Genomic DNA, 26651 nt, shown 5'->3' with positions numbered 1-26651 from the left:
CCAGCTGCAACTCAAGGTGTGAGCACTGTGGTGTCTCATGGAAATGACTCAAGTTCCCAATGCTGACCTGCCCTAATGGTCCTCATTCGGTGGGACAGTGATTTATTGTCCTCACCAGCCTCGAGTGACGCCGTTTGCTCTTTTCCCCAAGGGCTGGTAGGCCAGCAAGGTGACAATTGGTGACTGGATGTGACCACTCAGCCCTGGGACAGTGACACATGTGTGTGACGGCCTCTCCTCAGCCCTTCTCAAAATGTTTGTGCAGGAGCAGCCATAAATGCTGCCGTATTGACCCGAAGATGCAATCCAAGGCGTTTGAGCCTAGGCCTTATCTACATCACCTTATCAGGAGCCAGAGAGCGAGATGCACCCCGGGAAGGGAGGGGACTGTGCCAGAGGGTTTGGCCTCGTCCCTTCTCTTCTGGCACGGGGAGGGACTGCGGGCAGAGCTGGGTAATGATTTGTCATCGCCAGGACCGGGGTGTCTCTCTCTGCAGAGGAAACCTTGGTGATTGACAGCGGGGCTGTTTCTGCCTCTTCCCTCGCTGTTGTCAAGTAATAATGAAGCTTTGTCAGTCCATCATGGACATGGATATGCCAGATTATGTCGACTCCTTGGACTCCTCTTATACCATGCTGGAATTCGACAACCTCCGCGTGCTCCCCAGTAACACCGGTGAGATTTTTGTTCGTTTTCTCTTGGAGAAGCTGCGCCACTTTCGCTGTAAAGCTGGACGCAGAGGAAAGGCTGGTGGGAGCTGTGGGGCAAAGGGTGGAAGGGGTAATATTTAAGCAGCTGACCTGTCAACCTCTGTTGTATCCCTAGTGATGTTTGGGCTGAAACGCGACCCCTTCGCTTGCCGGTCCCGTTTTGGGTTATTCTTTTGGGTTATTCTTTTCGTTGTTGGGCTGAGCATCATGCCCTGAAGAGCCCACCGGGTTTTTGCAGTTGTTGGTAGAGGTCTTCATGGCATTCCCTGGGTTTGTCCTGCTGTATTGCTTAGGAGAGGGGTTATTGCCAATATTTCTCGTTCAAATGTGTGTTTCATTCCCGTATACGACTTCAGTTGATATTTAATCCTCAGGAAAACACGTCGGCCCAAACAGCATTTGTCCATGACCGTGTGCCCTGTTCAAGCTGGTCTTGGGAACTTGAACTGAGGAACAATATCCAAATCATTGCTAGCTTTGTATTCCTTTTCTGGCTACCAAGATGGTCCAACAGTTTTTAGGGCACAAAGGACTGGGCTGGGAGGCGGGAGTGTTTATGCGCCAAGACTTCCGCTTGGTTCGCAGGAATAAAGCACTTTGTGTGGGGATTTAATTTTTCTGCAGTCAAAAGTACTCTGGCAAAAAGTGAACTCCATCCTGTGAAATCAACTGCTCGCTGTGTAAAAATAAAGGGCATTTTGGTCATCCTGCATGAAACCGATCGTGCAGCTGAATGAGATTCGGGCGTTAGCGATCCCTTTGGAGAGTTTTGGCAGGCTTTTAATTTGTTAAGAGGCTTAGTGAAATTAAGATGGGATTTTCACTTTTGCTCATTAACTGGCTCATCAAAAGAAATCAGAGTTTCAGTAGGGTTATCACCTACAATATAAAATGATTAGACTTATTATTGTGAGGCCTGGAGGGAGGTCAGGGGACACGTAAAGTTAAAAGGCCCAAAAGAACTTGAATTTTAAATTGCCTTCTGTAAAGCTCTGGCTATCCCCAAATCAAGGATTTTCAATATATTTAATTTTTGTAAGCTCCAGCTAGACTGGATCTTATTTTGGCAGAAAGCTTTCCACCTCCCATCCTACTCCAGAAACGTCACTTAACACAGATGTTTCTCTTTGTCACTTCCCGTTGAACAACGGGATATTTTTCACTTTTTGAAGCAGCACAAATTCCCCCAAAATTCAATATAATTTTGTAAACGAACCACCAATGCCTGTTTGGGCTCTCTGATGATTCACACAGCAGAACTGACAGGTTGAGTTTTTTTCTGAACTTTATCGAACTCGGTATTGTGTTATTTGTTTAGCTGTTAATGACTAACCAGTTCTCTCGGGAAGTAGCTGCTTTGAAATTAGCTTGTTTGTCTTGGGTAAGTGTCCTTCTCTACCGTTTGTAAAAATAACTTCAAAAAATACATGAAATGGCCATGCATGGTAATCTGTTGCTGTCCAGCTGAGTTCAGTCCCCTGAGGTAATTCAAAATCACAGTTTCCTTGCAGCTTCAGAAATATTTTAAAATTTCTTAGAACCAAGAAACAACCTCATTTTAGGTATTTTTTTCAGATTGCTCGTATCTCTCCTAAGGTTCATCTGCATTTTCCCTACTAAATGATGACAGCTTTGCCCTCTATAAACATGAACAGGAAAGGATGAAATATTTATTTTGGTGGACTCAGTGCAGTTTCTTACCTTCTGAACAATTCCAAAAGTGAAAATTGGAATACTTTCAAATAAGGTCATGCTTTCTTGAAACCAACTCTTTTCTTCTTCAGAACATTATTTCATCAAAATTTTGGGTGGAATAATTTTGTGGAACACTTCCTGTGCTTAGATGTTTCTTCTTCATGAAGTTGCTGTCATTCTGAGATTGGCCCAGATATGTATTTTGGATTTTCCACCTTCAAATAGCTCATAATTTTTGCCAAATATTTTAAGATTAATTCAAAATAAAGAATAGAACACTTTTTGGGAGTGATATAAGAAAAATTTGAGGTTTAAATAGAAAAACTGTCAAAAGGAAAGGAGCAAAAATCCCTGCTAATTCTGTCTTTCCTATGTGAAATGTGTGTTGTAGCAGCAGAAATTTTCCCTTTCTGTACAAATTTATTTCCTTCACCCTGGCTGGCACTACAACCCATATTCTCAGTTTTGATGAGTGGTTAATGGCTGTCAGAATTGTCTCATTTTGGTGAAGATGAAGCAATGCAGCCCCAGTTCTTCACTGGAGAGTTGGGGAGCACGTTCTGCCAGGATGGTGCTCGTTGTCCTCAGCCCCACACTGATCCTGGGGACCCTGGCACGGGGTTGGTGAAATCTTTCCCAGCCCTGCAGGAGTCTGACCCAGTTCAGACCCTGCAAAAGCCACCAGAGATGTTTGGGCAGTGATTTCCCACCCCTCCAGTGCCTGGAACAGCACCTCCACCATCGCTCCTCTAGGATTTGGGGTCACTAAATCACAGCTATGTTTCATACCTCAAAAACTCCTCTATTTGCTAAAAGCTGATGTAGAAAGAGGCTGACCTGCACGTGGCCAGGGTTTAAACCCCCTCCTGCCCTACATTTGTGTGTACAGGTTTCACAATGCTGGCTTTGGCACCGAGTTTGACTGTGTGTGCTCAAGCCCCAAACCCACACTTGTGATCTCTCCACGTTCTAGCCCAGCACATGTAATTTGGGGATTTGTTAACTGCAAATTATGTGCACCAAAACTTGGGTTTCCTGGTAGACAAAAGCCACCCTGGAAAGTATTGCAAGACAATTCTCTTTTACAATGTGCATCTAGAAGAGCTGGAGCCAGTGAAGGAACTGAAAGGAAAAGCAGTGCAGGAGTCAGGTATGATGAGAACATCCTCAGTGTCATTTCTTATCACTGTAAAACTGGCATTATCATCTCAGCCCTGGTTAGACAATGATTAACACACAGAGGTACCAGAAAATTTGTGTGCATTTCAGTTGTGAACTTGGCTGATCTCAAATCTGGGGAAGCCACTGGGTGCTCCTCTCAGCCTTAGGGAGCTCCCAGTCTGCACACTGATTAGATATAACTCCAAAAAATTATAATAATATTTTCTATATATATTTTAATTATATATAACAGGGATGGAGCACACCAAGCAGATTTGACTGTGCTGCCAGGGATCCTGCTCCTTCCTCACAGAGATCAGTCCAGGAAAAACCCAAATATTGGGGAGGTTTGAAAGCCGTGTTAAAGAGTCTCCTGGTGCCTGTGATATCAGCTGTGCTTTGCTCTTCCCTGAGCTAATTCTCATTTGGAGCCCATCATTAGCTGGTGACAGGATTTTGTAATTAAAAATGGTGATCATAATTAACGAGCATTCTGGATTAGGGCTTTCCTTTTATTTGTTAAAACTTCTGCTCATATTCAGCCAATTCAGCTGAAAAGGACACGTGGCTCCCTCCCAGGGTTTGAACTTTCAGCTGTGGAGCTGCCCTAACACAGAGCCACCCAGCTCACTGGTGTTTTGTTTGGGCTCCCATGGATACCACGAGGGCAAAATTTGGTTTGCTAATTTCAAAGGGCCTTCACACACACAGTGGTGATGGTTCCCCCCCAGGGATACCTGGTTTAAGGCCAGATTATAATTTCTTCCTTATATTTATAATTTCTTCCTTATATCAGCAAGCAGATTCTCACGTCCTACTCACATAAAAGGAAATAAAGTCTTTTCTGGTGAGTAAATCCTTCCCAGCATCAGGAATATTTTGCAGTCTGGTCCTGGATGAAGGCTCCGTTGGAGACCTAAACTCTTTGACCTTGGCTTGATTCCTCTGAAGTCTAGGGAAAGCATGAGTGGAGTGAAGAGGAAATTGGCTGCCTTATCTTTATTTTGGTTGTGCATATTTTTAAAATGGAATCCAACAATGCATGGAGCAACAGATGCCCAAATGTTCTGCAGTTATCCTCCAAGGAATATTCTGTTATTAAGTTATATAAGTTAATAAGTGATACAAAATCAAGAATAATTGAAAAAAAAAATCAACCTAAATTGCCATTAAATACCTCTGACATAGACAATATTCCCAAAGGACCCAAGCATCACTTCCTGACAAATGTCAGGGCTGGGAGAATCTTACACAGAATTTGGGAAGAGGCAAATCTCAGTTCCTGTCATTATGACCTAGGAGTGATTTTGGTGCTGTCATTCTTTCTTGCCATGTTGCTCCCATCTTGCTGTAACCCACTTATTTACTCCTCCATGCCCCAGAAGGTGAATATGGACCAAAAGAGCCATTTTAGGAGGTGGCTGGAAATCTGAACTTTGCATTAGTGAAGCCTTGGCTAAAATTATCTTAGTCTCAGCCTTAGCTAAGAAGCTATCCAGGTTTTAGAAAGCTAAAGCTTTGTTGGCTTTCTCTCTTTGTATATATTGTGTGTGTGGATTACCCAGAGCTGTTTTTATGCATTATGGATTAGAAAGCTCTCTCTAGGCAGATCAGGTGGTAATTCCTCTAGTTTTCTCTAAGAAACTGCTAAGCTGAGCTTTTCCCACCTCTTTGGGGAGCATGTCCCATCCCAGAGACCCATCAGGGTGTGCTTTGTCCCAGGGAGTTTTCTGGGGTCACTGGAGCATCAGATGTGCTCCCCTGGAGCACAGAACATGTTCCCAGAGGCGTGATAAATTCATAAAATCATCCTGCAGTCACTTTCTGGCTCTGCAAACAGAGGGGGAGATTCAAACCCCGTCAGCTGCCCTCTTCACAAGGGTCTCCTGTCCTTTCCTTCCCCAAGCTGTGCCTCAGATTAGGAGGATTGAGAGGGCAGCAATGGTGGCTAGGGCAGAGGGAGAGGTTCCAAGGGGAGTTTTCAGCAGTGTGTGCACGCAGGGGCAGAGCTATTCCTGCCCCAAAGGAAGGACATGACAGAGGGCGTTCATATCACCCAAATTTAGGTCCCTAATTTAGAAATCTGATCTTCTCGCACACCTCTGGTGGAAAGCAGTGAGCCTCTTCAGAGAGAATTTCAGAGGAGGGACCAGACTCCTCTGAAAGGATCCCTGTGGAGCTGCTGTCTCTGCCTTCCAGCTCAGAGGAGCTCTCAAGAGCAGTCTTTCATCTTCAGCACCTCTCTCATGGGCATGAAGCAGTTCATCCTTTCTGCCTCTGCTGTCTCTTCTCTGCGTTCTATTTATTCAAGTTAATGAGCTTTTTCTCCATTTTCTTCTGTGGAGACCAGCTCTGAACCATGTTCTCCAGGCATCTCGTTGAGGAGGTGGCTCCCCATCCCTCAAAACCAAAAAAATTCACATGCAAGTGAGGTTTCTTTACATCTCTCCAGGAAAGCAGTGATAATTGATAAATTCCCAGGAGCAGTTTGGCCTATGCAGCTTGAAATCTCTCTGATCATTTAAGTGAAGAAAAACATCAATACCAGGAGCAAAGGAGCTGATTTTGTGGGAAATGCATGACCATAAATTCAGAGGTTTCTGTGGTGGTGTTTGAGGGTCCCCAGGATGAGGGAAGAGATGGGAATCTTGACTTTATGTTTCAGAAGGCTGCTTTATTATTATATTATATTATATTATATTATATTATATTATATTATATTATATTATATTATATTATATTATATTATATTATATTATATTATATTATATTATATTATATTATATTATATTATATTATATTATATTATATTATATTATATTATATTATATTATATTATATTATATTTATTATTGTAGTATAGTGTAGTATAATGTAGTATAGTATAGTATATGATATTATAGTATATTATAGTATAAATTCAGAGGTTTCTGTGGTGGTGTTTGAGGTTCCCCAGGACGAGGGAAGAGATGAGAATCTTGACTTTATGTTTCAGAAGGCTGCTTTATTAGTATAGTATAGTATAGTATAGTATAGTATAGTATAGTATAGTATAGTATTGTATATTATAGTGTATTATAGTATATTATAGTATAGTGTATTATAGTATATTACAGTATAGTGTATTATAATATATTACAGTATAGTATATGATATGATATCATATTCTATATTATATTTTCTATACTAAAACTATACTAAAAGAATTGAAGAAGGAGACATCAGAAAGTTAGAAAGGAATGAATAATAAAATCTTGTGACAGACTCAGTGAGTCTGACACAGCTGGCTGTGATTGGTTATTAATTAAACCAGTTCACATGCTGGGTAAACAATTCTTTAAATCACATTTCAGAGCAGCAAAACATGGAGAAGCTGAAGCTTCCCAGCTTCTTAGGAGGAAAGATTTTGGCAAAGGGATTTTTCACAGATATCCCAGTGGCAGGGAGCTCTGACTGTCCCGTTCTGTGCCCGCAGAGGCCGTGGCGGCCGAGTCAGCAAACCCCAACCTGCTCCCCAACGGGGTCAGCTCCCTGTGCTCCATCTGTGGGGACAGAGCCACTGGCAAGCACTACGGAGCGTCCAGCTGTGACGGCTGCAAGGGCTTCTTCAGGAGGAGCGTGCGCAAGAACCACGTCTACTCCTGCAGGTACCCCGCCTCGGCATTAACACAAAATGGGATTGATGTGGGAAGGGATTTGGGGTTGGGATCAAGGGATTGTATCTCACCTGTCAAGGTGTCGTGCTGAAGGCCACCAGCAGCACTGCAGTTTGGTTTTTAAGGAGTAAATTCAGCCCTGTCTCATTTGGACCCTGAGCCCTCCTGTTGCCCACTGAGTGAATTTGCCAGCACTGATTTCCCCACGGGGTAAATTGAGGGAAACTGAAAGGCCTGAGAATGGAGGGAAACTCACAGTCCACAGAATGGACTAGGTTGGAAAAGATCTTTGAGATCCTCCAGTCCAACCTAAAACCTGAGGTTTGACTGATGTGTAAAATACATAAATTCAGACACTGGGTGTGGAGTGAGACTGTGACCTCGTCACAGCCCAGCAAGGAGAAGCCAAAGTGGCAAAGGACCAAAGCTCCAGAGATTTCATCTTTCTTGTTTTTCCTGGTGAAGAACAACAGACATCCAAGAATCTGTCCCTTTCAAAGCCCTCTCACAGCTTCTCCCTCCTTGTTTTGAAATACAATAAATTACATACACTGACTTATCAGTGATGATTTTATGAATATTCTGAGAAATATGTGTGGACCAGAGATGATTCACATCCACTTTGGCACACAGGTATACATTTGAGAGAGGTTTTTTTTTGCCAGGAGGAGGGAACCAGTTACAAAGCTGCTATCTTGATTGACCTTAGAAAAATGATATTTATTTTAGCACGGTGGAAAGTGGAAAGAAATCCCAAACCTCAACACACTTAAGCCCTTCATCTCTAGATAAAACCTGGAAGTTTTCTTTCTGTTCCAAAGTTTCTCCTCCTCCAAGGGCACTCCAAATTTTTCCTGTGCGAGTCACCCTACTTGTTCAGAATGTTCCTGGTGCCCTTATCCCTCCAGGACACACCAGCCACGGAAGACACTGAGGTGACAGCAGTGTCCACCTGCACAGTGCCCATCCCACGAGCTGTGGGATTCCTGCAGGAGGAGATGAGCTCTGTAATGGTTTATTTGAAATTCCAGCTGTCGGTCTCCTGGGAGCAGAGCTGTTGCCTCTCCCCAGGAATCCGTGAATCTCTGTGAGATTTGGCAGCTCGGGGAAGATCCACAGCATTGAAGCCAAGCTTGTGTGCAAGCCCTTATTTGGTTATGGCAGACATGGATTCCTCTGGAAGGGCTTTTGTACCTTTGGCTTTTTACCAGGCTGGGAAAGTTCCTCGGCTTTTACAACCCGATGGTCCTGGAGCAGCCCACGTCATCTCTCTCCGCGTGGAAGATTCCCCTTCCATTGTTTCAGCCTCCATGGGGAGAGCTGAGAAGGCTGTGTGGGCCACCCCTGGAACAGCACAAGGGCTCCTAAATCCCCATGGAAAGGAGAAGGAATTGGGAGGCCACGGGCCCCAGAACAAGGCTGCACACCCAAAGGGCTTGATGCGTTTTTTTCTACGCAAATCATAGAATAGTTAACAAGTGAAACCAGACAAACCCCAACGCCAAACACCCAAAAACTGTCTGGAAGTGGGAGATGGAGCTCCCACAGAAGCACAGCTTGAGTCACAGTCATGTTTTCATGGCCAAAACCATCCCAGTGCCTGCAGGGTGGGTGGTCTGCAGCTCCCAGCTGGAGGGGCAGCGCTGGGGAAGAGGAGGAGCTGGGCCAAGCCAAGGTTGATTCAATCCATTTCTGGCAAACCTCTGACTCTCCTCTAGGACCATGCAGTGTGGAGCCCAGGGAGCTCTGGGGCTGTGGCTGGGGCTGCTCAGGGTGAGGGCGCTGCTCATGTTGTGTTTCCCCATCTCCTCCCAGGTTCAACCGACAATGCGTGATCGACAAGGACAAGAGGAACCAGTGCAGGTACTGCAGGCTGAAGAAATGCTTCAGAGCTGGCATGAAGAAAGAAGGTGGGTGCAAAGAGACATTTCCAAACTTCCTGCTGCTGTCTTGGGCCCAGTTCCACTGCAGAGCAGGGTGGGGAGCAGCAGCAGCACTGGCTGGAGAGATGATGGTTGCATTTTTTGTTGCAGCTGAAAACACCCTTTGCCATTTTATCTCTATTTCAATGAGAGCCCAGTGACATCATTCACCCATCCTGTCAGGCTGGTCTTTTAGTCCTGAGAAAGGGAAGGGCTTCCTCAGGGCTTATTTGGTCTCTAAGTGCTCTACAACAGCAATTTCCTCTCTCCACACCCACTGGTGTGACCCCTAATCCCACCTGTGCCAATCTCAGCGAGGATCTGCCACCTCCACTCTCATAAACGCCATCAGTTTGCTGCTTCAGGTGGCGTGGTTGGCTCAGCTGATGCTCACGTAGCTGCAGGCAAGGGCAAGGTGCAGCCTGAAGGAGTGGGAGCCTCTCCTCCTCGGCACAGGGCACGGGCAGAGCTCCAGGAGCAGGGTGACTGCTGTGTCCCCCATGCTGGCTCCTGTACCCCAGCAGGGGACACGACTCTGAACAAAACCCTGGGGTCGTGCTGCTGGTGACAGGGTGACTGTGGAGCCACCAGCAGCACTGAAGGGCCAACCCCACACTGGGCAACACCTTTATTGCACTTCCCATCATCTGCATGGAGGAAGAGCAAGGCTGTAGGTTTGGGTGCCAGTGACCAGCAGGATGTGCCCTTTCTGAAGGAAATGCTGTCACAGTGCCTAATGCTCTGAAAAAAAAAAGCCATTTCTGTCAACCTGTGCCTGCATGCAGCTTCCCTGGGGAATTCTGGGCTCTACCACAGCTCTTGTCCAGCTCTGCTCACTGGGAGAGCGTGGATGATCCTGTTTTATTGGGATTTTCCTTGTCCACCGAGTGCCTGACAAACTGGGGGCCCAACCCACCCAAGGTGCCGGTTGCTGGGTGATGGTTTCACACTCTTCACCCTTCCTTTGTGCTGTTTCCCAACCCACTGGCAGCTAAAAGATGAGGGAGTTAGAAAGGAGCTTGAAAGTTTCTTTCCGTGTCACCAAGTTGACCCAAGGGGTGGAATTGTGGCCCCACTGAGCCCAAGGGAAAATTTGCTGTCAATTTCTGGTAATTCATAAGGTTTTGTTGGTGATTAAATGATCTTTCCCATGTTCTGACCATATGTTTTCCTGGAGAAGAAGGGTGTTTTGAAACCTGGCATAAATCATGGATGAAGCAAAAATGCCGACTGGTTTAATTTAGGAGAAATGGAGTAAATACAGCAGATGGAAAAACAAATAGTGCTCAAATTAATAGAGACAAAATTGAAGCTGATTTGGTCAGTTCTAGATGGGATAAAGCCAACTGCCAATGCAGCAAACTGCCCTGCTTGGAAAGGCTGAGATCTCGTTATCAGATCTATTCTTTGAGCTGAAGCATGATTTTTATTGGTTTTTATGGTAAAAGTTATAAAACCTTGGCTCATGCCTCCATCACTGAGTGCAGCTTGATGGGAGATGACTCATTTCAAGTTCCACATCGTCACATTCCTTGAAACTTTTTTATGAGTGCAGTCAGGTTGTGTGCTCGGAAAACGCTCCTGTGTTTGGCAAGGAAGATTTTTAAAGCACCTTGAGCAACTGCTGTGCAGAAATCAGCTTAGCTGACCACAGCTCTGTCCCGAGCACATGTGCAGGACCGGGCAAGAAAAGTCCTTGCACAATTGTGTGCACAAAAAGAACACAGCTATTTGCTCTTGGGTGGTTCTAGATTAATATTAAACAGTATTGCAAAGCCTTGGGGAGAAGGGGAAGGGATGGGGCACTATTGGAGCGGTCAGATGTTTGCACAGAATCGTTTGGAGCGTGCAGGGCTTGGTGCTGGGAGGTGGCAGGGTGACATCCACGCTCTGTGTCCCAGCCCTGGCACAGCCCTCCTTCCCTGGCACATTCCTTGGGGCCAGCCCTTCTAACGGCAGGCAGTTTCCCGGGTGTGGCAGCAGCGTTGTTTATCCACGGCAGAGGGGCAGGAGCTGGAAACGATCCTTTTCCCAGGCTGGCTGGGACAATACACCTGGGGTGGGGTCACCCCCGCCGTGCCCCACTGACCCACTGCTCGGCGTCTGTGTGCTCAGCCTGCAGAACTGGCTGTTCCCTGGCAGAACGCACTGATAAACGGGAATTTTGGAGCCAGAGGGATTGTTTTTGTTGGGTTTTTTTTTTTTGTTCCCCCAATCTTCATGTGTTGTAAGTTGCGATGTGACGTGTTTGGATATTTCTTTTTCTCTTTCGTGTTTTTTTTTGTTTTTCCACCCCTTTTGGAACCTTTTCTAGTGGATAAGGAATTAAAAGGAACTGTGTAGCCTGGTAGAAGGGAAGTTTCTCCCTAAAGAAATAACCATAACAAATACCTGAGCTACATGGTGACCAGATCTGCCTGGGGCTGCCGGATTTCAGCTGTGTCAGGGGAGGTTTAGGTTGGATATTAGGGAAAGGTTCTTCCTCCAGAGAGTGGTGGGCACTGAACAGGCTCCCCAGGGAATGGCTGAGAAAATTACCTGTTGATCTTTAGATGGCTTTGTCTGTTCAGTCTGAATTTGACCCTACTTTCAGCAAGGACCAAGACTGCCCTCCACAAGACGCTTGGGAACTGAGGTGGGATCCAGGTTCCATCAGCACCAATGAGAGCAGGGAGGGGACAAAACTTGAGTCTTGTGGAAAGTGCAGTTCCCAGATTTCCTAGAAAACAGCTCACTCAGAATCACTCCTATCCCAATATCAATAATTCCCTTTAATAACAACCATTTAATTTAGGATGAGGAGGGAGGGATAGCCTTGCCTGAACAAAAAACCCTTTTATGCCCTAAACACCTCTGTGATCAGGAGCTAAGATTTTTACAGGAGATTCACTCCTTTATTCTTGTGCTGGGGTTAAGGCTGGGGCTGTGCCAGAGGGGGGTCTGGATGTTTTGGGGTTTTTTTTGGCTGAGTTCCTCTTTTGGCTCAGAGGATTTCTGTAATCTTGCACAATGCCACCAGACAGGTTTTTGCTCACTGCAGCATCAGTGCCCCAGTAGAACACCAGGTACTCAAACACCCAAAGGAAACAGCAGGATTCTATTTTTAGCATCACCCTGAGATCATGTTTAACCTGGAATAAATCAGCAGGGTGTGATTCCTCAAGTGAGCCAGGTCATCTCCTCACATGGAGCTGAGTGCCTGAAAACCTGGGAGCCTTTTGAAAGGGCAGCACTGCCCTGTCAGGATTCAGCTTGCTGGTGGGAAAAAAAAAAAGAGAGGGGTTAATATTTAACCTCTCATCCCCTTCAAAGTAATTTACAAATGTGAATGAACTTCTTTGGTTTTATGCAGAAGTAAAAAAAAATTGTTATATCACTTCTGCTACAGTAAGGAGGAGGGAGTGTTTGAGGGAGGGTTTGAGGCTTTCTTTATTATTGTGAGATTGGACAGGTTTATAGGACAGTTTTATTAGTGCTTTGCAGAGCCTCTATCTTGTTTCATACCTTTTGTTTGTACATTTCTTTTGCCAGCCTTCAGAATGCTGGGGCTGCAGTTTATTGCAAAGAAGGATGGAAAAGATAAAGGATCTTCTCTACCTTCAGTAGTCATAAATCAGCCCACAGGCCCATGAAAGGATTAAATGTACATGTACCATTGGGATTTATTTGCAAATAAAACACACCACACCTACAAAATCCCAGGTAGCTCAGGAAAAAAAAGATTATTTGTGGATATAAATTAATCAGGGAGCAGGAGGAGTAAATCTGTCAGTGAACACAGAAACACTGTGAGTGCACCAGGCAGGGACTGCCCTCCTCCTGCTCCCTCTGTGCCATCCATCACCACATTTCCAGCATTAACTGAGGCTGGTTTTAGTGGAATAACGGTGGAAACAGTAATTCCCAAAGCTGGAACCTGTGCAATTGCTGTGCAAAGCTCCTGGTTTGCTGCTCCCCCAGCATTTCCTGCACTCCCTGCAGGTTCCCCATCCCAGGCTCTGGCCCTGCTGGCGTGGCAGTGAGCACAAGCAGTTTGGGAAGCAGGGGCTTGTTGCAGTCCCCCAGAGCCAGTGTGCTGTCCCAGGGCTGCAGGCAGAGTGTCCAGCCTTGCTCAGAGGAACAGAACCCTTCCAGGGCTGCCCTGCGTCACAGGGAGCGTTTGTTTGCTTTCCCATCCTCTTCCCATGCCAGGACACGCAGGGACAAATCCCTGGAGGGAGACACCAGCATCACTCTGCCCCATCTCCCTGGGGGAAAGCCCAGCCTGGGGCCACGCTGTCCCTGGCCACCATCCTGGGCACTCTTGTCCCTTCTTGCAGGGCTGGGTGGCTCTTTGTGGGGTTTTCTGGCTTTGGGAATGTGCAGAGAAGGGAAAAAAAACAACCCAGGGAGCAAAGATTTTGCCAGGCACTTCTGGAAATAGCAGTCCCTGGGAGGCAGAGGGATGCAACACTGGGTTTGTTGAGTTTTATTGGCAGCAAAGCCAAGATCACCCCTGAGCCCAGCACCCCCAGGGCCAGCACGTCCCTGGAGCACTCCCACTGCCTCACCAGGAGTGACCTGTCCCTTCTCTTTCACAAACACAATAAATACAGCAATATAATCCCTGCACAGTAATAGATTAATTTTTGTGGCAGGTGAAACATTAACTCCCCTTTGTATCTAATTCCATCACATCTTGGGTGCTTTCAGAGATAACACCCAAATCACCTTGAGAAAGTCACTCTGTACCATCCACTTGCACTGGAAGATTGAGCTTATCAGAGCATGAGGGAAGCACTGAAATATGTGCCATAAAAAGGCTGGGGGGTGGAAAACAGGCTGAGGCTTCTTAAAGGAGTCTGTCCTGGGGACCAGGCCTGCCTGGCACTGCAGGATTTACAGAAAATCACACGTGTAACTCGACTGGAAAGGCAAAACCTGTCCCTCTTCTTGTAGGCAGGCAGAGAGGCACACCCTGGGAGCATGAGGGGGAGCACTAATGCCAGTCCAGGTGTTTGGGGATTTGACAGAACAGCCAGTGATGACACAGGTGGGGTCAGCCTTGTTTCTCCTGAGATGCTGCCACTGACCTTTCGGGGGGGCCAGTAAAACCCATCAAGTGCCAGGATTTTGGTTCCTATAACCACCTTCACCTTCAGGCTCACCCTCCCTTCACACACTGTCTGAGGAGGGTTAGCAGAGCCTCCCAAAAGCTGGTTTTTTTTCTGTAAATTGATGATAAATTGCCTCTCTGTAGTGTCCACAGCCTGGAAATGCCCCAGGGATGTGTTTGTGTGCGGCACCCTTCGGAAATGGATGCAGGTACAAAGTCAGATCCCCACAGGCTGATCCTGACTGACAGCCAGGCTGAGCCCCAGATCTTGGAAAATAAACCCTGCACTCCTGTTGATAAGGGCAGGCATTGATTTTTGTCACTGGTGCTTGTTTTCTGCCCTTTTGCTTTGTTGGCCCCTCATCAGAGGCTGGGTAGGAAAACAGAACCGTGGTTGGACGTGAGCTGGCAGAAAGAAACACCTTCCCCCAAAGTGTGCAAAGCAAATCACCTTGAGATTTGCCCACGTTTTTTCCTTGGTATGGATTCCCAGGAATGGGTCCTGCTGCTCTAAAACAAGGCCCAGCAGCGAGGCAAAGACTCAAAAGAATGATGGCAAAATAACTCTGCTGGTTCTGCAGAAAGGAAAAAAATTGCTGGAGAAATCTTCTCCAGTGGCCACTTTGGAGACAAACCCCCGGTGTTCTGCACCCAAGGGGTTAAAGCACAGAGCGAGTCGTGCTTTGGCAGCTCTGTTTGAGTCATTTTACCCCAAATACAGTGAAATCTGGCTGGGATTGCTGCATGGAGGAGGAGGGACGTGCTGCCCTGTCACCACATGCTGAATCTGCCCGCTCCCCCTGCTTCAGGGACGTGACAAGTGCCTTGCTGAGCTGTCTGTCAGCTGCCAGGAGAACCCTGAGCGTGTTCAGGCTCCTTCCCCAGCCCCGAGCTGCTGGACAGAGGCAGGAGGGCCTGGGGGGGAAACCAGCACTGAAACCAGCTTGGGTTCAATGGAAATTCTCTTTTTTCTCTCTGCTGCTGTTGCACTCGATGGCTGCAGTGGAGGTGAGTCAGCTCCCAGAGGCTGTTGCAAAAATAAGCTGCTGAAGTGCAATCCATGCCTTCTGTTCCCTGAGCAGGGCTGATGGAGCACGGTGGATGTGGCTGGTGCTGCAGGGGGAAGGATCAAAAATCAGTGTGGTTTTCCCAGTTCACCATGGCATGCCCAGCTCTGGGCTGACCTTCACTCTGCTGTGTCCCTGCAGTGTGTGGTGCTGCTGTTTTGGGATTCAGAGCTGGTTCCCAGCAGGGATTTGCAGCAGCAGGGCTGGTGACAAACCCTGCCTTGGTGCTGTCTCCATGTGTCACTGCTGTCACTGGGGTTTCAGGCTGGCTGAAATCACCTGTGTGATGGGCAACACGGAGGGAATGGTTTCAAGGGGGATTTAAACTTCCTTTCCTTTGAGCTTCCTTGGTGGAGTGACCCTTTCTGTGCCCCAGGAGTGGTGATGTCCCCTGGGGTCACCCCCTCGGGGGTGGGGGACACTCCAGGGCTGCTCTGAGCTGGCATCAGGGGATGCTTTTCCAGCCCTGCCAGGAGGAGAGGTGCAGCCCCAGGGGCACCCAGGAGCTCAGCACAGAGCCCTCATCTCTGGCACAAAAGGGCACCAAGGCCAGGGCTCCAGCACTGCCAGTGGAGAGAGGTGACACCAAACCCCCAAATTCCCCCTGAGCTGCATCAAATCCAGCAGGACCAGCAAATCCCCCGTGGGTGTTGCTCTGACCCCCAGATGGCCTCACCTCCCTCTTGTGCTTGGTCTTCTCCCTCTGAAGTGGCCTTTTCTTCCCCAGAGCCTGTTCATTCCAAATCCAGCCACAGTGGAGGCTCTTACAGGAGCAAAACCCCATCACTCCTGTTTGGGGACCACAAGGAGCAGCAGCCACTGCTTGGGGGGGATTTCTCACTGGAACAAGCACTGGGATTTTCTCACTGGCACAACTATTGGGATTTTGTCACTCACACAGCCATTGGGATTTTCTCACTGGCACAAGCACTGGGATTTTCTCACTGGCACAGCCATTGGGATTTTCTCAAGCCCTTCCCTCTCTTTCCAGCCGTGCAGAACGAGCGTGACAGGATCAGCATCCGCAGGAGCAGCTATGAGGACAATGGCTCTCTCTCCATCAACATCCTCACCCAGGCTGAGGCCATGGCACAGCAGGTAGGACATGTGGGGACAGCCCCCCCAGACAGGTCCATGGCCCTCAGCAATCCCAGCCTGCTCAACCAGGATGGTTTTTCTGCCCTTGGATGGCTCCTGCACAAACCCACAGGGAAGAAAATGCAAAATGTCCAAAAGCAGAGAGGAAAAAATCCATTATCGAGGCCATACATCCTTCAGGGAGCAGATGCACCTTTGGTGGGAGATAGGAAGCTGAAATTCCAAGGGCTGAGGGATGTTGCAGAGCCCAGGTCCCCCCTTCCCCCAGCCTAAAATCTCACTGCATTCACCCAGAATTTTATCCTTCCTCGCTGCACTCTGTCCTGCTCTGAATATAATATTCCATGGTTGATTGTATCTTTGCACATAACTTCTTTATCAGGGCAGAAAAATACTGTGAGTAAACCCACTGGGCTTCAGCTGACGCCGATTGCTTTTTTATTTCATGCCCCAGCATTAATTTCACCCTGAGCATCCTTTAAGTTCTTATGCAAATAGCCTTTCCCCCCTGAAACACATGTCCAGATGTTGCACATTACGTGCAGCAATGAGCCCACTTCCCTCTCAAAAACTATTGCTTTTAACCCTCTCCCTGCCACACAGCCCTGCAGAGATCAGAAACGCAGTTTTTGATCAGCAATGACAGCAACCTGGGGGAGAAAAGCTGGATGCATTTCATGCGCTTGGCTGGGAGGAGGGATTGGTGGGAAGCTGAGACGCAGGGCTGGAATGGAAACGCTGATTTTTGTCCTGAGGAGGGCTGGGTGTGTGTTGGGACTGAGCACCACCTCGTGGAAGCTGCTCCGTGGGCTGTGAGTCGGACAGAGCCCAGCACAAAGTGCCCAGGCACAGCAGAACTCCTCCTCGGGAATCAGCCCTTGCTGTGCAGGGTGATCAAACGGCGCTGCACCCGGGCAGACACGGCCAAAACTGCTTTCTTTCCCTTCCAGTATTTATCCCTGAGCCCCGTGCACAGCACAGACATCGCCATGAAGAAGATTGCCACCATCAACGATGTGTGTGAATCCATGAAGCAGCAGCTGCTGGTGCTGGTGGAATGGGCAAAATACATCCCAGCCTTCTGCGAGCTCCCCCTCGACGACCAGGTAAAACCCAATGGCCCTTCCCAGTGATTCCAGTGCCTTTGAAAGGAATTCCCAGCTGGACTTCCTCGGGAGAATCTGGCATTAACATACAGATCACCCTATGCAGAGTGCCAACAACAGGAGAGAAAGAAGGGCCACTTAAAAATAACTTCAGTAGCCAAAGTCCCTCAAAATATAGATTTGGTCAGCCCAACCTGCAAAAGATCCAGCCAAAAAATTCTGGTTGTGTCAGACTGCTGCAGTTCTGAATTACAGGGCAGTTCTGATTTTGCTTTTACTGGTGTTGATAATTGAATATAGAATCTGACTATTCCCAAAGAACTCAAATTGCTCAGCAGTTCTGAATTACAAGGCAGGTCTGATTTTGCCTTTAGTGGTACCTAGTAATTGAATATAGAATCTGATTATTTCCTAAGAGCTCCAATTACACAAAGCCCCTCTTTGCTCTTGTCGTTAAAAACAGCTTCTCCTTTAGTTTGCCACGATGTAGCACTTCTCAAAGTGAACACACACTGATATTTCCTAGCCCTGAACAGAACCTTATCTGTAGATCTGCCAGACCTAAGCAAACACCAAATTAAACAGCAGCAGCTCAGCTCTGCTTTCCCAATGGAATCTTATTTCTGTCTCCTGTGCCACCTCCAGGTTGCCTTGCTCAGAGCCCACGCAGGGGAACATCTGCTCCTTGGGGTAGCCAAGAGGTCCATCCCATACACTGATTTCCTGCTCTTGGGTAAGGCAGTGAAACACACTCCTGCTTTTATAATTCCCCCCTCCCAAGTCATTCCCAAGCATTCTGCATCCCTGGAACCCCCTCTGCACTCCTGGGCTGCACATCTGGGTGGAGACACAGTGCTGGAGTATAAAGGAGCCAGTAAATCCACTGGGATTTTTGTAACTGTTGCCTCACTGCTTTGAAATTGAGGATGAGAAATCCCCAGGATCTAAATGGCATCTCCAACTGGGTTGCCTTGGTTTTGTACCTGAAACTGCCAAGGCCCAAGCAATGAGGGATTTGGGTATAGATACTTGGAAACTTATCGGAAATGTCTATTAAAAATTACAGTGCAAACAGGTGTTTCTTTTTATAGGAAAATGAAAATTATTTATTTCTCAATTTATTTATTATTTATTATTTATTATTTATTATTTATTATTTCATAGGAAAATAGGTGCTTTCCACCACAGGTGGGATTGTTCTCGGAAAAATGAGAATACTGACCCTAAAATCTTCACACTAAAGAAAAAGAGAGAGGGATAACTTTGTGTGAGAAAAGAAAACCAAAAATAAAGCAGTGCAGCAGTGCTTACAAGCAGATGCTCGATGTAACACAGGGCAAAGCAGAGCAGAACACAGAGCAGGCTGTGTGCACAGTGTGGGTGCACTGACGTGCAGCTGAGATAAATGAGCACCAGGGGATGAGATCTGGGCCTTGCTTCTCTCTCAGATCAGATCACAAAGCTGCAGGCTGGAAACTGCTGCAAACGGCACTGGGGCTGTAAGGGAACTGCTGGATGAGAGCAGAGCTAGAGCCAAGACCTGATGGGGAATTCCTTTTGTCTTCCCAGGGAATGATTTCATCATCCCAATGCACTGCCCAGAGCTGGAAATCGCTCGTGTGGCCACCAGGATCTTGGACGAGCTGGTGAAGCCCCTGCGGGACATCCAGATCGATGACAACGAGTACGCCTGCCTGAAAGCCATCATCTTCTTTGACCCAGGTGAGATTCCCTCTGCCTGCCAGGCACAGCAGCTGGGGGCTCTCCAAAATCCAGGGAAACCCCTCGGGGGCAGCTCTGCATCTCAGCCTGCCCGTGCTGGAATAGTCAGAAGTGCAGTTTTAAGGCAGAAGTGACCAATTCCTGAGTGTTTCACTCTTTAGCAAGTGTGAACTCCAGCCAGGTTGATGTGCAAGGCTCTGCAGGCTCTGGAGGAGTTTGGCTGCTGCAGGAGCTTGGCTTTGGGAAAGCCCATCAGCCTGAAATGCAGGAGATGATCATTAAGGACGTACATGGCTGTATTAATTATGTATAGGCAGAGAGAGCCAAACAAGCAGCAACGTGGAGCATCCATCAGAGTCCAGAGAGCATCATCAGAAAAACCACAGAGGGCCCAGAAATATCAGGGATCTGCTAATGGATCTTGCTGGAAGCCAGCAGCAACCCAGGGCAGGGCTGATCCACAGGATGGAGAACAGGGAAATACAGCTCAAAACCAGTTTGTTTTGAAGCTTGCTGTGTTTATTCCAGAAGCACGGGGGGCTCTGCCTCGGCCCAGGTTCCAGTGGGTATCTCCCTGGAGCTCAGGGGGATGGGAGAACAATCCCAAGTCCAGACAATGCCCTTTTGTCTTTTAGCATGGAGAAATCAGGGTATCATCCATTAATTATTGGGGTTTTTTGCTGTATTCACTGATTCAAAGTCAAGATCCAGGAGTTCCATGAGCTTTGGCTCACCAAAGCCTGCTGTGAAGGGAGGATGCTTTCATCCAACTGATTTTGACAAATTACCTTCTCAGCTGATCAGAGTGCAGCTTTAGATCAATGTGACAATGAGGGGCTGAGGTTTCAGCTGGAAGGAGGGAGTGTGAAGTTGATCCATGCTAACGAGCAGGAATGTCCCCAGAGCTTGGTGCTGACACACAATCATTTGTCAACCACTTTATCTAATCTCTTGGCACTGCACTCCCCAAAATGGGGTGCCTGTGGATTCCTTGCAGACAGTGAAGGAAATGGTGCAGTGATGCAGAAATCTCAGGTTTAGATGGCAGCAGAGGCAGGAGTGGGAGGCTGTAAATGCAAACACTTCACCTGACCCAGGGACAAATTTATTTGCTGAAGCACAGCTGGGCCAGTGGTCCTTGAAAAAAAGGCTTGACCACAGGTCAAAGACAGGAGAGCAAGACAAGAACCTGATGCTGCAGCGAGTGTAAGCACAGCACACAGGCACAAAAACTCCTTGCATCTAGTGGTGGCAGTTGTGACTCAGAGTTTTCAGGGGAAAACTCCAGTTTCCTTGGGAGGATAAATATTTTAACTTCTAAATTTTTCCCCCTCACTAATGGCTGTAAGCAGACACATCCATGTGAAGCATGCTCCTATTTTCTTACAGTTTCCCTTCAAAGTCTCCTCCAATTACTGTTTCCCCTCACTGTTTCCCTGTTCCACGTGAGATATGAAGCAGTGGCAGCCCAACCTGCCAGCTGATCTTGGAGACCTCTCAGAGCATCACTCATCTTTTGCTTTGGTGCATCTTTTGCACCATCTCATGCTTTTCCCAGCATACAGCCTGCCTGTGAGAAATTATACTCACCTCCAAAAATTTAGAAAGGTTTATTAAAGCCTTATAAAACATAGAGCAGAGGACAGATAGAATATTACAGTGCCAGGAGCTGAGGATCTTTCCCACCATGTGCTCACCCACACAACGGAGGTTTCACCTTTTAACCCTTTAACCCCTCCCAAAATTCTGTCCATCAAATCCTTCTCTGCTCTCCAGTGGTGGAGTTTACTTCCTTAAATCCTGACTGGAGGTCAGCTGTTACCACAGTAACAATCCCACCCTCCCAAATGCCCCAAACCCAGGGCACCCCCTGATAACAACTCAATGGGGTAAAACACAGCTATAAATCTATAAAACTTCTCCTAACATATGTACAGGATATTTGCCTTTTTAATTGTGAGAGCCTGCCATCCCACTACTCACTGTCCCAGTGCCTGACAGGCCAACATCTGCCTGCACAGCTGTCCCAGGGTGACATTATGTTTGTATCCCCATTCGTGTGTTCTGTTTATGCTGGATATTGTGTTCTGTGCCTTCAAGACTGGCTCTGAAGAGCAAAGTTTTGTTTGTTTTTGTTAGCAGCCTGCTCCCCCACGGCTGGTGGGACACATAGATGGGCAGTACATGGTGCTGCTTTGGCTTTTTGCTTTGCTCTTGCTCCTGCTTTGCTCTTGCTTTTTGCTCCTGCTCATTAGTTAGTTTAGCTAAGCAGAATTTTTCCCTGGACTGTTTTTCCTTTCCCTTTTTTGGAACCACTCGAGCCTGTTCTGGACTGGGGCCTGGGAACACTGAGAGTTTGCACCTTGTGGCTGCAGCAGCTGGCCCAGCTCTGGAGGGACTGATAACAGAGTGACCACCCCAGAGAGACTTTCTGGATTTGTCATCTCTTCAGAGCAGTGACAGAGTGTGAAAGGGTGAAAGAGTGTTGTCACCTGGTATTGTTCATGTTGTGTGCTGGGGCTGCTGTGCCTGGTAAATAAACAGGTTCTTTCCACTTCTCCCCGAGGAATCCTTCCAAACCAGTTGCAGGGAGGGGCCGTGTGGGTTTGCTTCCTGGAGGTTTTCTCCCAGATTTGCCCTAAACCAGAACCCACCAGTGGGGATACAAGCATCATGAGGTCCCCCTAGGACAAGAGGCCAGCACTGACCTGCATTTCCCCCCGTGGCAGACTGCAGAGGGCTGAGCGAGCCGGGCAAGGTGAAGCACATGCGCTTCCAGGTGCAGGTGAACCTGGAGGATTACATCAACGACCGCCAGTACGACTCGCGGGGCCGCTTCAGCGACATCCTGCTGCTGCTGCCGCCCCTGCAGAGCATCACCTGGCAGATGATCGAGCAGGTGCAGTTCGTCAAGCTCTTTGGAGTGGCCAGGATCGACAGCTTGCTGCAGGAGATGCTGCTGGGAGGTAGGAGCGGGGTGTTTTCTGGGGTCGTTGGAAAGGAATGATTGAATCTGACTCCATGGTCTTAGAAGGCTAAATTATTATATTATATTATATTATATTATATTATATTATATTATATTATATTATATTATATTATATTATATTATATTATATTATATTATATTATATTATATTATATTATATTATATTATATTATATTATATTATATTATATTATATTATATTATATTATATTATATTCATAAATATTATATAATATAATATATTCTATTTATAATATAATATATTATATATATTATTATAATATATTATATATTATATTATATATTATATTATATATTATATAATATATAATATACAATAATACATTGTATTATTGTATATTATACATGTAATAATACATAAATATTATATAATATAATATATTATATTTATAATATAATATATTATATAATATTATAATATATTATATATAATATTATATATAATATTATATATAATATATAATATAATATATAATATAATATATTATATATATAATATAATATAATATAATATAATATAATATAATATAATATAATATAATATAATATAATATAATATAATATAATATAATATAATATAATATAATATACTACTATATTTTATTATATTTATTATATTACATTACCTTACATTATATATATTATATTATATTATATTACATTACATTACGTTATATTATGTCATATTATGTTGCATTATATTATGCTACATTATATTATGTTACATTATATTATGTTACATTATATTATGTTACATTATATTACATTTATTATAGAATGCTATACTAAATGCTATAGAATGCTATACTAAATGCTATAGAATGCTATAGAATGCCATACTAAAACTAAAGAATAGAGAAAGGATACAGAAGGCTACAAAGAATGATGATGAAAACTCCTGGCTCTCTCCAGAGTCTCAACACAGCTGGACTGTGATTGGTCATTAAATCAAAACAAGTCACTGTTCCAGGTGTGGAGGAACCTGGGACAGTGGGTGGCATCCCTGCCCATGGCATGGGGTTGAAATGAGATGAGCTCTAAGATCCCTTCCAAGCAAAACCATTTGATGAATTGCAGCTTGAAGGGTCCTTCTTGCTCCAGTCCAACCCCAGAGCCATTCCTTCCAGCCTAGCTCTGGAAATCTGGTGAGACTCATAGCAAAGGATCCCCTCCGTGGTGTGGGACTCAACTTAGGCCTCCAGCCTGAGGCAGGTTAAGGAAGACAACACATCTTTTGTTAGGAACATGTAAAATGTCTAACTTTATGGGAAATGCGGGTAAGAGCAGCACTGGGGACACACCCGCAGGCAGAGGAGAGCAGCTGGAGAGCAGCTGAAAGCCCAGACACCCCCGGGGCTGCTCCTGCACTGCCAGAGGCTGAGAGGAGGGGAAGGAAGCACAGATGAGCCATTAACCCTCACCCACAGAGCTCTTCCACATCCTCGGCATGAAAAAGATTTAGCCCAGAGCATCTCGTCAGGAGCCGTGCAAGGAATGATGTCTCTTCCCGATTCTGCTTGCAGGAACCTCTGCTGATCTCCAGTACCAGTCAGCACCTCCCAACCTCAACCTGGAACCACTGCCAGGACATGTCCTGCAGAGCAACATGACCTCTGTGATCCACACTGCTCCAGACCGTATGTCCCCCTTTTTATGTTATTTACAGCCCATTTTTGCATTATTTACAGCCCATTTTTACATTATATACATCATTCGTGTCAGCATAGCCAAGGAACACATAGCAGCAGACACAGCTCATTTAAAAAAAAAAAAAATGTTACTTATTTATTTATTTATTTAATTAATTTATTTAAAATTTTATTTATTTTTTAAAAGTTTATTTATTTAAAATGTTTACTTGCTTCTTTAAAATAAATTTAAGTTCTTTAAGTCTGTTGAAGTAAATGTAAGTTTAGTTAAGTTCCTTAAGTTTATTTTTATGTGTTTACACTGGAATCGGGGCTCACAGCCCCCCCTAGCTGACTCCTTTCCATGATTCCAAAGAGAAGTCAGGGTTTTTAATCCTAGGTAGCAATCCTAAACCCAGGATTTTTAATCCTGGGTAGCAGCATGACCCAGGGGGGTTTTGAGATGTTACTGAAACAACACAAGGCTGAAAAAAAAGGGCTAGAAATCAAGGTTGGGTGTTTCTATGGATTTGGCAGCACTGGGAGATGCCACAATGGAGGACAGATGGTTCTTTATGGCAGGAGCTCCCTGTGGCAGTGCCAAACAACAGGACCTGAATACAAGCCCATCCTCAATCACCCTGGGCACTGCTGGGGGTGGGTTAAGGCATTTATCCCCTGTAGGACCACGCTGTGCAAAAAGGAAAGTAGAGCAGGAGGTGGAATTTAACAATCCCAATGGCCTGTACTCACAGCCTCCCTCTGCCAGGTACAGTCATTGACCTCCTGTAGGGTGTTTTGCTGTTTCTCAGCTCTATCAATGTTGGCATCATGTATTTTAAGTGGCTTTTATTTAGCTTTTAAGCCCCTTTCCAGCAGAGGAGATGAGAGAAATGCTGTGCTCTGTAGAGGAGGTACAGTGGGGCTGCATCTCTGACAAGGAGATGAAGGATTGAAAGGCACTGGGGGCTATTCCACAAATGGAAAGCCCTGAGGAGAACTGGTCCATGCCTGCCAGTCTGCCCTGTGCCTCCTCACAAACCAGGAAAGAAGGACGTGCCAGGATCCCCCGAGCTCCTGCCGCTGGGTTTGCAGGACGGTTTGCTGCTTTCTGCTGAGCAGCATCCACGTCCACATTAATTCTGTTTCTCTTCCCTCCCACAGCCTCTCCTGAGACATCCCTTCCATCTCCTTCTGCCAGCACAGCCAGTGAGGACTATAAGCTGGGCTCCAGCGCCGGGCCCAGCACCGTGGTGCAGCTGCTGCCTCAGACAGCGATGTCCAAGCAGGAGATTTGATGGGGAGAGGAGGAAGGAGGAGCTGGGAGCCCTGTGGGATCCGTGCTGACAGAGAACCTTTCTCTAGGCAGAGGCCAGGCACAGCTGGCCCTTCCCTGCCCGTGAGCACAGCCTGCAGAGGAGCCTCAGCAGGGAATTGCCCCCAGCAGCACCCCACGGCACAAGGATTGGGGTTTTGGGGTGGGTGCCCTCCTCAGCAGGGCCAGGACTGGCGGCTCTTTGGGGCTGCGGTGGTTGTGACCGCGGCTCGTGAGCCTTCGCTGTCTGCAGCGGTGCCTTGCACAGCTCCTGGTAACCCTGTGTGCACACAGCAATTGGGATCCAAAGGTCTATTCCAGCACAAATCTCATTAATTGCACTCCCATTTCTCCTGCTAAGCTTTAGGAAAAATATCATCACAATCCTTAGAAGGCCAAAGCCTTATTCCACCCAATAGGGCAGCCAACATTTAATGCTGTCCAGTTCCTTTTTATGAACAGAAATGCCAACATTTTGCTATCTTCCATCATTTCCAGTACATCCTGAGTCCATTTGTGAGCCAGTGAATGGGCTCTGCTTTGTGAGCACATCTAACACCAGACAGCAGCAAAGATCTCTGCCTCTCTCTGCTGCTCTGGTAAACCCCAAATCAAGGCTGACTTATCCCAAACCCTGCTTGTTATCTCCTGCAAACATTTTTGGAAGGAGCAAGTGCCCCAAAATACCTCTTCCCAGTACACAGATGTGATTTTTCTGTAGTTTTGTGTTTCTTTCTAATGTCTGCAATGCGCCTCTAAATTAGCCAAGAAAAGGAACAGGCAAGTCTGTGAGCCACTTTTCATAAAAAGGGTTTGTATTTAAAACAAGGTGCTTCTGCCTTAATGTAAAATTTAATCAGCAGTTCAACAACAAATTAAATAAGCCCAGTGATGACTACACAGCCTCAAGAGCTCCCAAAGTGCTGCCATTGTGCTATGGAGTTGATTTGAATGAATGGGACCTTATTAAAAAGCAAATTATCAGATTTCCACGAAACCTAAGCTCATTTGTGCACCAGCCTCTACCAAACAGCCACCGAGGGATGAGGATCCTGAGCCCTGGGACACGATGGAGAATTCCTGGTTCCAACCCTGTGCACAAATTCCCGACCCACCCCTCCCTGCTGATGGCAAAGCCGAGCTGGAGGAGCCCAGAGGGGCTTTGGGGAGCCCCTGGAGCTGCTCAGCTGGAGGAAGCACAACCCCAGCCCCTGAAGGGGAACTCGGGAGGAGCATCAGGACCTCCAGCAGCAGGGGAAGTTCAGCATCGCCATCTGCAGCCCCAGAGAGCGGCTCGAGTTTCACCTGGATCAGAATGTTTTGTTTTTCTCCTGCCTCTGATGAATTTGAGCTGACATTTTATGCTGATAGGCCTGATTTGAAACAGCTCTATCTGGAGAGCAGGTTCCACTGCAGGCATTCCTGCTGCATGACAGATGCAACTGTTCTGAGCCAGCACTGCTTCC

General features: G+C 46.5%; 1 protein-coding gene across 1 annotated transcript; it reads left to right on the top strand.

The window, feature by feature from the left end:
• Positions 1 to 561: 561 nt before the first annotated feature.
• LOC311159368 (hepatocyte nuclear factor 4-beta-like) lies at positions 562 to 25168 on the top strand (the record flags this gene model as incomplete). The annotated part of the gene is made up of 10 exons (XM_084215415.1): positions 562 to 676; positions 7043 to 7214; positions 9039 to 9133; positions 16299 to 16405; positions 17356 to 17511; positions 18157 to 18244; positions 19081 to 19233; positions 21963 to 22199; positions 23766 to 23879; positions 25035 to 25168. The coding sequence occupies 10 exons, from the start codon at positions 562 to 564 to the stop codon at positions 25166 to 25168; spliced, it is 1371 nt and encodes a 456-aa protein (XP_084071541.1).
• Positions 25169 to 26651: the final 1483 nt, after the last annotated feature.

Source organism: Fringilla coelebs (assembly GCF_963513975.1).
Source record: "Fringilla coelebs genome assembly, chromosome: 14".
NCBI lineage: Eukaryota > Metazoa > Chordata > Aves > Passeriformes > Fringillidae > Fringilla > Fringilla coelebs.
The sequence above is the reverse complement of the archived record's forward strand: the minus strand, read 5'-3'. Positions and strand labels throughout refer to the sequence as shown.